General features: G+C 33.7%; 1 protein-coding gene across 3 annotated transcripts in view; it reads left to right on the top strand.

Annotated features, from left to right (window-relative positions):
• LOC129754246 (protein vein) overlaps window positions 1-7,044 on the top strand; it is a 201,575-nt gene extending 194,531 nt beyond the window's left edge. For all 3 annotated transcript variants that reach the window (XM_055750197.1, XM_055750195.1, XM_055750196.1), the window contains one exon: window positions 6,377-7,044. In XM_055750197.1, the coding sequence (XP_055606172.1) occupies window positions 6,377-6,492 (116 nt within the window). In that variant the 3' untranslated portion in view covers window positions 6,493-7,044. The remainder of the gene's footprint in view (window positions 1-6,376) is intronic.
• Window positions 7,045-13,897: the final 6,853 nt, after the last annotated feature.

Genomic DNA, 13,897 nt, shown 5'->3' with positions numbered 1-13,897 from the left:
GTAACCTTCAACTTAAAGGCACAGCACGTTTATTTGCCGATGATACAGCAATTTTTTATTCAGAAACTTCACCTGATATTATAATTCAGCACATTGAAGACGGCCTAAAACTGCTTTCAAAATATTTCAATTCAAACCTACTTTCACTTAATTATACAAAAACCAAATACATGTTGTTTCGTTCTTCACATAAAAAACTGCCTCGTACTAATGACCCAGCTATGAATGGTAATACGATTGAGAGAGTTAGTTGTTTCAAATACTTAGGAATTTACTTAGATGAAACTCTTTCATGGAATCGTCAAATTGAACACCTGGAAAAAAAATTACTCCTCTTTGCGGTGTTCTTTGGAAACTGAGAAATTTTGTTCCCCAAAATGTTCTCTTTAAATTTTATTTTGCGTTTATTCACTCTCATTTGAACTACCTTGTTATGATATGGGGAAGAGCTTCTTTGTCTCACTTACAGAAACTTCAAACGCTCCAGAATAGATGCTTGAAAAACATCTTAAAACTCCCTTTGTTATTCCCTACCTTTCAGCTATACTCTTTAAGAACGCATAACGTTCTTCCAATATCTGAACTCTGTGATTTGCAAACTGTTATATATATCTATGATAATCTACACTCAACTGAAAATATTCAAAACCTCCATTTTACTACGGGGTTGCGAACTCATAACACTCGCCAGTCAGATTTCTTGCAACGAAGCCGATCCACAACATCATTAGGGCAAAAAAGAATTTCGTTTATTGGACCTACTAAATACAACACCTTACCAACTGATATTAAAAACATAACCAATCGTTCCATGTTCAAAACCAAAGTGATACAGCTTTTGAAAGAAAAATTGAACCATTAAAACAGTCGATCATCAACCAGTCTTTGTTTTGCTTACCTTTTGCATATTTGTAGCGTTAATTTCTAATATTATTATTCTTTAAAAAATTGTAGTTTGTATTTTTATCTTATTAAATTATTGAACATAACTTGATAAAATTAGTAAATATAATTAGTGTAATAGTAAATATAGTATAATGAATCTCTTCAAAGGAAATTATTTTCCATTGAGATTCATATTGTTGTCAATTTAGTTAAATAATACATTTCCTCGCACGACATTAAACAATTTTGTGTTCTCAGCATGATTAAAATTTGCTCGCGTTAACTTTTATTATTCATTGCTGCCAGACATGCTGAGAACAGTAGCGTCCATTACCAGGGGGCTCAATTGAGCCTTTTGGTGTGGGGGAGTGTGGTGGGCCGCTACAAAAAAAAAAAAAAAATAAAATAAAATAAAATTTTACTTTCATGCAATTCCCTAAGTCCTTGTACTGTTTCCTTTTCTTTTTTTTTTTTCTTCAAACTTAACCATTTGATAGGGTTTTTAGTATTTTTTTCTATACGGACTATTCCATCGAAAATGACCGTTTTTTTTAATATCCAAAAATTATCCTCAAATGATCATAAAAATAACACTTAAACTTGAAAGATGAACTTTCAAATTAAACAACCAATTTTCTCCTTAATGCTTAAATTTGATCAGGAGAGATGTTTGTTTGTGAGCCTTCAAAAAACAGATATTTTAAGATTTTAAAATTATATTTAAAGTAATTTAAAAAATCTCCTAATAAAAACCAAATTAAGCTTATTTGTAACTCCAATTACAGACTTTCAAACGTAGTAAACAATTTACAGATATTTTAACTTTATACTCAGTTCATGATGATTATCTGCAAAAATTTCATGTCGATCAAAGTTACCCCAGTTTACGGTATTAAACAAGAAATTAAATTTGGCGAATCGTGTGAGCGGGGGAAAGGGGTAGGGGGGGAAGGTGTTTGTGCCATGGTGTTGGGGTTATTTTCGAGTTGATAACTATATAACAATCACTGTTTCCTACCACTTACCATGCCGATCTTATTTAAAAAAAAAATTTAATGATTGATTGGTCATACCAAAGAATGCAAGTCAGATTTTAGTCTAATCTGCCACTTACATATCAAATCTGATACATTAATATTGATTTTATCTGTCAATTTTGAAAGTCTGTAAAATCTGGGCATTCTCAGCAAAAATCTGGGCAAAATCTGTGTCTGACCAATATCTGGACGAAGGGTCAAAAGTCTTGGTTTTACAGACAAATCTGGGCACCTGGCAACCCAGATTCTAGGAAAGCAAGCATGGATCATCAAATCTGGACGCACTGTTTATTATACCATATCGCTTCTAGTTGTCGGATCTGAAATGTTTTGACAGTACTTTGTTCGAAAATGTTTCCTCTATCAGTGCTGAAAATGTCATAACGATTCGTTTTGTTCCAATAACGTTATACGTAATGGAAGCCGCGAAGCGAAAATTAGTTTTGGACACCCACGTCAAAAACCCGACGTGGTCTGGTTCAAAAATCGTGAAATCTGATTTTGGGTGGCTTCCTGGTCAAAAGTTTTGCATAGCCAAGGAGGAGTGCCTTAAAAACGTTTTTTTTTCGTACATTAGATCTCACAAAGGACCAGTAAAGTTTTCACCAGATTTGGCAACCTACCACTACAGCTAGGAGGTACTACAGTGGTATTGGGCCAACGGGTGGATTTTGTCGAAAAGGACATCAACCCACCCAACTGCACTCAATTCCGCCCTAACGAAAAATTTTGGGCAATTGTCAAGCAGAAGATGAAGAAGAATGGTAGGGATGCAACAGAGATGAAGAGATTATGGAACAAAATGGCCGCTGAGGTCAGTGAATAGGGTGTCCAAACTATGATGAGTGGTTCTCGACGAAAAGTTCGAAATTTCATCAAAACAATGTCGGAATTTTTTTTTTCTTATTTTTCCCTTGTAGTGCAATAAAAATCCTACATTTTTATTTTGTTTACATATCTCCGAGATAGACCCTTTTAATACGTCCAGATTTTGCGTGATCCATGCTTTATTAAGTTCATATTATTCCGTAATTTTGAAACATATTAGGACAGACTCGTAGCTATATTTTTCAAATAATTTTTGTTAAAATTGTTCCACACATAACTGAAATACTTCAACTTATATGAAAAGTGAATAGTGACATACTTTTCGAATGTTGTCGTTGTTTCATCAGCCCCGTCTTTAGACGGGGATAATTTTTCATCTCTCCTACCTAACTTAGGATATATATTTTTATAAAAAAATCGACCCAAATTGGTGGTAACTCTTAAACTTAATTGTCTATTAGATTTTTAGTTCGATAAACACCTGGATCTAGGATTTCTGAGGCTACCTAATTGATAGTTTTACAGTTTTCTTTAATTTTTAAGCTTCTCTTTGCTGTTGCTTTTGACAACTACTTGTCAAACAGTTTTCATTAGTACGGATTGTTAGATTAAAGTATTTTGAAACATTTTGCGTAAAAAGATAGTAATAATAATAATTAGCTGTGACTTAGTTTTGTGACGATTTTAGTGAAACCCGTATAAAGGCAGTTTTGGACACAAGATAGTTAAAATAGTTTTGTTAAAAATTGTCCAAATTACCCGAGGTTACCAAAAATACGATTTTCAAACAAAATAATCACTCGGTCTAGAATATGCCACTTGTCAGGCTTGTCGGTTGTCTGGGGATAATTTTCCTTCAAGCCTTGAACCGAAAAAGAACTCCCCCGGCCAAGATGTTGGGCGCAGGTTGCATCGCAGACGGAGAGAGAGAGAAAAAAAACGGTTCCGCTTCCTAAACCCCGATGACCACCATGGACGAGCTCAACCTGGGAACAGCACCTGGCCGGATAAGCTGCTTAAATTATGGGCCGAAAACAAGTGCATTCGGCACCCGAAAAACTAAGAGAAAAAAACAAACAACTAGAGCACCTCCTGGAGAACGACAAACCGTGACCGCGCGCATCAAGGTTTTGCTTCAGCAAGAAAGCCCACGCCTCCGCATCGCAGCCATGACTCGACAAAAACAACAACACCAACAACAACCACAAGGTAACGTTACTTAATTAATTTATATGAATCTTTAGTTTTTCGTTGTTGACGTTGTTGTTCTGCTCCAGCTTAACTCACAGGCTCAGCTTTACTTATCTTTTGTTTGTGACTTCTTAAAACCACCAACCTTTTTAGTGCAAAACTTATTATTCCATCATGGGCAGAACTGTTTCGTTCTCGTCTGCTAAACATTTTGTGTCTCATCTTTTTTTTTTGTGTTGTTGTTTGAATTCATTTTTTGTTCGTTTTGTTGTCCGCTTGTCTATCGCTAAAGTGTGAATGCTTTCAAGCCGTTTATCATTTTGTACTTTTTGGTATTGTTTTCCTTTTTCCATTTGGTTTTCATTGTGGTTGGTCATGCGAGAGTTGAAGTTTTTTAATATTAACAATAATCAGTATCACATCAATTCACATTCTTATTCAACTGTTGATGGTAATTGGTTTTCTTGTTAATTTGATAGAATTTGATTTAATTACAAATTCAAATTCAGAATTCAGACTCAGATTCAGAATTCAGATTGAGGATTCAGATTCAGGATTCAGATTCAGAATTCAGATTCAGAATTCAGATTCACAATTCAGATTCAGAATTCAGATTCAGAATTCAGATTCAGAATTCAGATTCAGAATTCAGATTCAGAATTCAGATTCAGAATTCAGATTCAGAATTCAGATTCAGAATTCAGATTCAGAATTCAGATTCAGAATTCAGATTCAGAATTCAGATTCAGAATTCAGATTCAGAATTCAGATTCAGAATTCAGATTCAGAATTCAGATTCAGAATTCAGATTCAGAATTCAGATTCAGAATTCAGATTCAGAATTCAGATTCAGAATTCAGATTCAGAATTCAGATTCAGAATTCAGATTCAGAATTCAGATTCAGAATTCAGATTCAGAATTCAGATTCAGAATTCAGATTCAGAATTCAGATTCAGAATTCAGATTCAGAATTCAGATTCAGAATTCAGATTCAGAATTCAGATTCAGAATTCAGATTCAGAATTCAGATTCAGAATTCAGATTCAGAATTCAGATTCAGAATTCAGATTCAGAATTCAGATTCAGAATTCAGATTCAGAATTCAGATTCAGAATTCAGATTCAGAATTCAGATTCAGAATTCAGATTCAGAATTCAGATTCAGAATTCAGATTCAGAATTCAGATTCAGAATTCAGATTCAGAATTCAGATTCAGAATTCAGATTCAGAACTCAGATTCAGAACTCAGATTCAGAATTCAGATTCAGATTCAGAATTCAAATTCAGACTTCTGATTCAGAATTCGGATTCAGAATTCAGATTCAGAATTCAAATTCAGAATTCAAATTCAGAACTCAGATTCAGAATTCAGATTCAGAATTCAGATTCGGAATCCAGATTCAGAACTAATTTTTTCAACTTTCCTGCAGTTCTTTCAAAAAAGAAAACACCATTATTTAAACTATATCGTTGCAAAGAGAGCAATTGAATTTAAACGCCTGTTTCAAGTCTTCGAACTTAATTCAGATTGAATATCGAGTATTCAAGATAAATTAACGCCAAATTTGTGGACTCTGCAAAACTTGCTCTCTAACCCTTTCTAAAATTAAGAAATTTATACTAGCAACTTATGATTTTCTTATGAGCGTGTTAAGCTATAAAAATATGTTTTGATTGACTTGCGCTTTACACTTTTTCTTTGGTTTTCTTTGCCAAACTTACCAATTTCAAATCGAATCGCTTACAATATTTCTACTAAATCGAACTCTATGTTATCCATTCTCGTTTTAGATCTTCACGTGACTCAGACGGGCAAACGACTTAAGACGTGTAATTGATTGGATTCGGTTCGAAAAGTTCAAATTTTTCAGCAAAAGCAGTTGAACGAAATCTTCCACCATTAGTAATTAAGGTTCATAAAGTTACAAAAATAAAAGTTGTGTATGAGGAATGAAACAGATAAGATAAAACTGAATGAAATTAAACCACTAATGTAAGATTTCACTATTACAACATATTTATCCGATTAAACGAAGAATGAAAAGCATCAGTTATAAACTAATTGAAAATGAATCAAACAATACAAGAACTCAAATAAGAAAGTTTTTCTATAAGAAAACTGTTGAAAGAAGTTATTTACACGCAAAATTTTACAGAAATAAGTTTTAACTTAGCAAAAACCGCTTGCGCTCGATGAAAACCCTTAAAAACCAAACACAAACTGAAACTGTCGATTAACCTGGAATGTAAAGTGTCATTAACTCCATTAACAAAAGTTGTTAAGTGCTGTCCGTTATTAACTAATTCCTTAATCCTCTCCCAAAGGTGTGAAAACTAACCCCGTAACAATGTTTTAGTTCAACAAAAACAAACATAAAAAGCAAAAAATAAAATATCTTTAATTAATGTTTTAATCTATTCAACCCCAAATCAGGTCATCCCGAGTGTGCCGATTTCCTGCTGATGGATTCACCGGTACAAAATCCGGCCATTCCTCCGCTGCTGTACGGTGACTACGGCGAAGAGAGTGATTCCGGACCGGATTTGTAAAAAGCAGCCAACGCAAAAAAATATTGTACCGGAAGCACAATAAAACATTGGAAATGCAGTGCAGACTTTCAAACGAAAGCCGAAACGTCAATTTGTTGTGATATATCAAAAAAAATTTAGTCATTTCCTTCTTTTTTGGAAAAACAAAATTTCAAAACGAAAACAAAAATTAGTTTGAATGTTCGATTCAAAATCGAACTAAACATTTGAGAAAACGATGAAAAAAATTTAAATTTGTACCAAATTTTGGAGGAACAAAAATTTAGAACAAAAAATACTGCCATATATTGAAGAAGCCACTAATAAACCGATTAAATAACAATTCCATTTGTATAAGTCCACGTGTGCAAAATGCACAGTTATTTGATAGTGTTGCCGCAGCCGGCTCAATTGAAGCCTAGGTGTAGGAAGGAGAACTTTGACAAAAAGAAATTGGATAATAAAAGTTTACATTGAATTGAGTAGGGACGATAAATGAACGTCCTAAATTATTGTAATACCAAAGATGTAAATAATTTCAACATAGTAGTTGTAATAAATATTTGACCTGAAGGAAGTACGATTTATTCATATCACATGTCCCTTTATAGTTTGTATCAATATGCCTTCAAAGTTCCATCATGGCCTTTTCTCTTGAGTGCAGTTTCAAAAACTTCCGTGAGAAGAACTTTGATAATTTTTTTTAATATGTGTTTAAAATATAGTTTTGAAAGGTTCATTTTTTTCCTAAACTCTTCAGACATGGATAAAATATGATGCACCATTGTTGTTTTTTAAAGAATTTTTCATACCTTTCGAATAGATACGAAAAGAACTTTAACATAAAACATGATGACATATTTCTCATTCAACTTTTAACACCTCTATCCCAAAATTTCCTGATCGTTTTTCTTCAATAGAGTCCTTAGCGACACTCAAAAAACACTTATGCTCGAAAAAAAACATAATATTTATAAAAGGCTAAGGAAATTTACCTTTTTTGACACTATGACAATTGTTGTTTAGAAACACTACAAACAGTGATGTGCCATTTCATATACGGTGAAGAGTAGTGTATCCTTTTAACATGATTTATGCTAGGAAAAAAAGAAAAAACAATTGATTCAAACTGCTCCTAATGGTGACACAAAAAGTGTGCCAAAACATTATTTGGCACACTTTTTAATCGTGGGGTTAATCGGAAAAACCCACTTAACAGTATCTATAATCTCATGTGATCGTAGAATAGGTAATTTTAATTTGAAGATGTTTTAATTTGCAGTTGATTCCGAAAGATTCTGGCTTTTATCTTAAGCTGGTAATCTGGAAAAAATAATTCTTAAACTTCTTTGATAATTTATGCCCCTGGCTGTAGGCAGCATCAATTAAATTTATCCGAATAAAAGGGTCCCACTGTACCTTTTCACGTTTTCACCCCACTCCACAGTCAACTACAGTGGTTTTAAACCTGAAGAACGTGTTCATGGGCTTTTTGAAGGCTTAAAAGTCAAAATAGTTTAATTATACGTTTTAAAATGCTTCAGTTTTTAAAGTTTAAATGAACTTTGTAGCAGGCAAAGGTTTAAAGCAATTTTTTCAAAAACTAACCTAATAAAGCAATTTTTTAAACTATTTTAGAGCGAGTTTCGAGACCCACTTTGTATGAAAAAGTTGTGACAATTGTAAAACCCTACAACGGTCTAGAACAGTGGTTTTCAAAGCTTCCAGGGGGGCGGTGAGCTGAATGTTGAAATTTGGGGGGCGTTGGAAAGGCTCAGGGGGCGGTGGGGTCGTAATTAACATTTTCGGAAATCACGAAACTTCGTAGATTTGTAATATCAACGAGAAAGTTCGATGCAAAAAATAAAATTACGCTACAAAACTGTACATCAGGCTGAACATTAAAACATCTATGCAAGCAAATTTTGATTCCAGTATCTCTATGATTGTTTTTAGATGTAAATGTAGGAACTAAAAGATTTTTTTCTAAATTGTCGCTCAACATGTTGATCTTGTTTGGTAAGATTATTTATAAACAAGAATAATTTTAGATGGCAATGCTTGATTTTCTTTTTAATGTAGGTATAGTCTCAAAAAATCCGCTAAACAGAAAATACCTTCAACACGCAGAAAAATATATTGTGAAAATAATAAGATTTCGGCCAAAAATAATAAAAATTTTGGTTGGGAAAAAGCACAAATATATTTTTGGTAACACTGACAAAAAACATCAATTCGATTTAAACTTATCGTTTGATGGAAATAAAAATACACCTTTTTTAAAAATGAATCGTAATTTCTGTCAAAATAATAAAACTAAATTTGGTTGAGGATTACAAAATTTTTTTTGGTTGGAAAAATAAATCATTAAGGGGTTTAGAATACCAAAACTTAATGCTGAAATAAATTTTTTGATTTTACATTTAAAGATACAGGTAGGTTTGAAATTTTTCGGATTTATTAATTTTCAAGGGAACTATTTTTAATTATTTTATTTTATCACAAAACTATAACAACCCCAATGGCAATTAAATTAAATCCTTTGCTATTCTGGCTGGCATTGGGGACGGGAGTCTGGGTTGTTCCCTGAATGCTTCCTAAATCACCGTCAGCTTCCAGATACTGCAGCAAACCACCATCTCCGGCTGCTACGTGTCAGTTTTCGGCTGCTTCGAACATCAGAAATTCGCCATCCTGTGTTTTGAGAGCCCGGTACAGGATCTGTAGCGCATAGGTCTTCTCGATATTTTTCGTCTCCGTCGATGATGTGCAGTAGCAGCCTAAGGAAGTCGGATTTGGTGTTGACTTGTTGCAAGATGTGGAAACCGGTGGGGAGTTTTCTTCATAATTGTCCCCCAAGGCAGTCCACTTTCAGAGGCCAAATTTCCTCGAACAAGACTAACACTCGCCGATCATGTTTCGGTGGCCCAAGGGCTCGATTGTTCGTCAACACATCCAGCTCCTCGGTGATGTCCAGTTCCCAGTTCGACGATTTTGTCAAGCATCGATTCATCGGCGACCATAAACCATCCGTGTAAGAGGTTATAAGCTGGCTTCTTATTTCCTGTGAATTTAGAAAATTATTTTGAAATCATGTAGGTATTCCTTTTTTTTAAAATATTATTACCTGTGACACATCGGTGCATCAACTAACACCGGTTCGCGCCTGTAAAAGCTCTTTCAAGCGACTTCCTTCCGTCAATTCTTCCATAAACGTGGCAAGCTTCGTCTTTGCCGGAATGATGTTTTATTGGTCCATTTTCTTGGGTTCCTGGCCTCCTTCGGATGGGTGGCACCTGTACCACGTCCATGCTTATCGATTCCACCTATTCTGATTGCAAGACCTCTTTTAGCACTGAATTGACACATTCCGTGAGCTCACCTAGGTTGTTCGGAGTTCGGATGCTGGAAATTTTTATCACTTTTTTTTTCTTTTTTTACTTATCGTTTTTCAATTACACGGTTATCGAATAAACGCAATATTTGTCTCAAAATAAACCAAATTTTAATTGCATACAATAAAAAATAAGCGTGCAAAAATAACAAAATTTTTCGTTTATCTATAATCAAAATTATTGTGGAAGCCATTCAATAATCTGCTTTTGAAATACAAAATAAAATAACAAAACGTTTTGTTGAAACCAACCCCCATTCTTTTTCTGCGTGAAGATGTCTGTAAAAAAAGGCGTCATCTGTGATTTAGTGATAGATTTTTTTTGAAAGAAAATATGTAAGAATTATTTTAGATTAGAGAATTTTTATTTTAAGTTATTATTTGTTCATCTTTATTTCAATCGATTCAAAAAATCAATTGTGCGATTTGCCATGAATAAAATTTTAATCTTTATAGAACAGCACTACGATTTCAAATACTTACATTACGCTTTTGCCATAAATTTATGGCGAAAGGAAAATTCCATCGTAATCCCAAGGCAGATCGGTTACTGCGGATAGTGCGACTTCTAAATCTTCCCTGCTGCAAACCAGAAAATCTGTCCCGTTCAACCCACAAGCTGAAACATGATAACGCCTTTGAATAACTTTTTCTTACATCACGTCTAACACAAACCACCGCCAAAATCGCCTATTAAAGAATTGGGAAAATCCAAATCCAGCATAAGCTTTAAACGCTGCTCTTTAGAATTTGCCATTTTGAACTCTGAAAATAAACACAATTACAACCTGACATTCACTTGAAATTCAAGTGATGAGGAAGTGAATATTTTTTCTCACTTCAAATTCAACTGACGACTGAAGTGAATGTGGATGAATTCACTTGAAATTTAAGTGACTGCCAAGTGAAATGTAAATGTCGCACTTGAATGGGAGAAAATCACTGGATCCTTGTTTTTTAGTGAAAAATCATGTGTACTTTAAGAGTGAATTTGGGTTCAGTGCAGAAGTCGTATTTTATTTTACAGATTATATCGTAACTCAGTTTCGTATATCTGCACCTACAATGTGCGGCCCATGCATATTCTTTATCGTATTTGAATACATTGCATGATTTTATTACGACAATACAATCAAAAATATGTGAGCTAATGGGCTCCAAAATAATACGTATAGGGTGAGTGAGCCTTAACTTGGCATGCTCCAAATCTTGGCATGCCAAAATGCATTTTGGTAATTTGTATGTCAAACATATGCCTAAAAATATAAAATAAATCAAACATAAAAGAAAATCGCATTTGTCTACATTCTGCATAGCATTTGTTCGCAATTGAATCCAAATAACTGCGTAATAATTTTTTTTCACATGACGAACTGGAAGTAAAATTACGATTTTCGGAAAAAATCTGAAATGAACCTACCTTGCTAGTGCATCTGCCACCTTCGGATCGTTTTAAAAAACACACTTCCCTATGAAAAATTCACTAAAAAATAAAGTGGGTTACAGCAAAACGTGGCAAAAAATATAAAATTATAACCTACTCCAAACAACGTACATATTTGATCTAAAATTGAAGAAAATATAAACATTTTTTTCGCCTAATCTTGGCATGCAATTCCACTAATTGAGGTTTGTATGTATGTGTGAGAACGAAATTAGCAGGCATACGGTAGCCGGCAGCCGGCAGCCGAATCGTCGACCGTTAGTGCACAGTGGTCTGGAAATTTGAAACCGTTCGAAAGTAAAAAGAATGATTGAATCAAAATAACTTGAAAATACCATAAATGTATTTTGGACTATAACCAATTTATTTATCTCTCAAGCGTATTTGGCATCTTAGTTGGAATTATAATACTAAAAGTTTAGCTGCCTTTTTTTTGGTAAATTTCTAGAACTTTTCCTCTTAACTTCTGAGCACGAAATCAACAGGACTCGGATCCGAATCAATATCTTGGATCACAACGTTGAAGTAACTTTATCCATACCCAGAAAAAAAATCTACAAATGGAAATAAAGTTCAATGTATTTTGATTTCATTTTATTTGTGCTGGAGATGAACATTTGCGGTTTATGTGTCGCTTTGAAAGGAATGGTTACAAAGTTAAAATTATGACATTCTAAATCTTATGTTTATTAAAAAAAAAAGTAGTTGCATTACAATGTTGAAAAATTATGTTATTAAGAGCTAAATTTTATTGTTTTCAATTTCATGTGCAATCAAAAATAATATTTTGACCAAGTTTGTCTTATATTATGGATCACTGTGCATCAGCAGAGGTGACGACGTTTGTTTTCCGTAGGAAAGGAATATGCGAAGGAAGCGCTGCCGAGTTTGGATGATGATTTTGCATGAGTGCGAGTGGGATGCAGCTTGAATTTCACCCAGCTTGTAAATTTGTTGTTCGCTTCCATTGGCTATAGTCCCCAAACGAACGAGTGAGATGCAATCTATTTCTACCAGGCTGGCTGGAGTGAGCGATAGTTTGTCTTGTTTTGCTATCCGGGTGTACGCAAACGATTGCTAGAAAATTCCTAAGGGCGACATTTTAAATATGTAGGTATGATTCAAAGAATCGTTCGCTTACTTGAGTTTTAGCTTTAGCTTGCTTCTTGCCTCGGTCATAATGGTTTTTAAAATGTCTCTCCTCCTTTTATGGGAGTGGAATAAAAAAAAATGAACATTCACTATCGTATGTTAACTTCAATGGAAACAGATCTATCATGATTTTATTTTAAAAAATTGAACAAACGATTTGTTTGCTCGGTTAATAAACATATTTATGTTAACCAATGCCATTTTTTCGAACCTATTTGTTCTAGATTGTCATTCTGATAATAGAAATTTTAAACACAACAAAAACTGAAACAAACAAATGAAACTTTTTTACGTAAGATTATAATTTTTCACGCAAATATCGATTCTAAAAATTGGTTGACATTTTGTACTTTCGACTTTTTGAAAACAACACAGATCATTGTTGTGCTTCCTTCCAGGATATTATCAACGAATTCGTGGGGGCTGTTGTTGTATTAGTGAGGCAAATTTCTTCTAGAGGCGGCCAATTTAAGGAACTCATAAAGGGCCAAAATTCGGAACGGGGGCCACAATAAGGAGCATTTCAATCAATATTTTGATCAGATTTATATCAAGTTATCCACCGCTTTAAAGCAAGGACATATTTTTACTACATTTCAGGCTAGTAAGCAATCATATTTGTCGAAGGACTTTTGAAGGTACATATTACAGGGAGACTACAATCATGGAAAATATAGTCAACCATGCCTTAGGGGCCAAGTTCGGGTACATTTACCCTATACTGGTTTTGCTGCATTATATACGATATGTTTACACGTATATTTGCACGTATATTTGTGTTGCATATTCGAAATACCCACCAAATGGTTGTCTGGGACGATGATCAGCCATGAGTGACAGATTTTGTCGTGCTATGGATAAAATTATTCGAAATTAAGATTTTTTTTAACATGAATATATAATTTATTTTATCATAACAACCAGGTGTTAGATATTAGCAGAAAAAAAATAAGCTCGCAACTTTGCTTGCCACTTGGAGATATATGCTATAAAATCGTTTATAACTGCATTGATTCGTAATAATGTGCATGCAATCCAAGGAATATTTAAATAAGGTAGTGCCGAGAGCCATATTGGATTTTTTTTTGTGACGTCACAAAAACGATTGTATCGAAAATTTATATGAGAATGGAAGGAATTTCAAAGAATAGCGAGTTTTAGAACAAAAATTAATTCTAATTTCATTTCGATTATGTAGTAAGGCCTCTATTTCACTATGTTATGAAGTTTTTTGATCCTTTAAAGATTGCATAATGTTTTTTTTTCTTATTTTATTAATGAATGCAATGTCACCTTGAAGCTAAAACGTGCCAAAATGAAGAAAAAATCAGCTTTTAAACGTCTAGCTGGTAGATATTGAGTGTTCAACTGATTGTCATGATTTTAATTCAATCGGTTTACAATATACAATTCTTATGTAGAACAATTAACATCAG

The sequence above is a fragment of the Uranotaenia lowii genome, chromosome 3 (genome assembly GCF_029784155.1).
Source record: "Uranotaenia lowii strain MFRU-FL chromosome 3, ASM2978415v1, whole genome shotgun sequence".
Lineage (NCBI taxonomy): Eukaryota > Metazoa > Arthropoda > Insecta > Diptera > Culicidae > Uranotaenia > Uranotaenia lowii.
The sequence above is the reverse complement of the archived record's forward strand: the minus strand, read 5'-3'. Positions and strand labels throughout refer to the sequence as shown.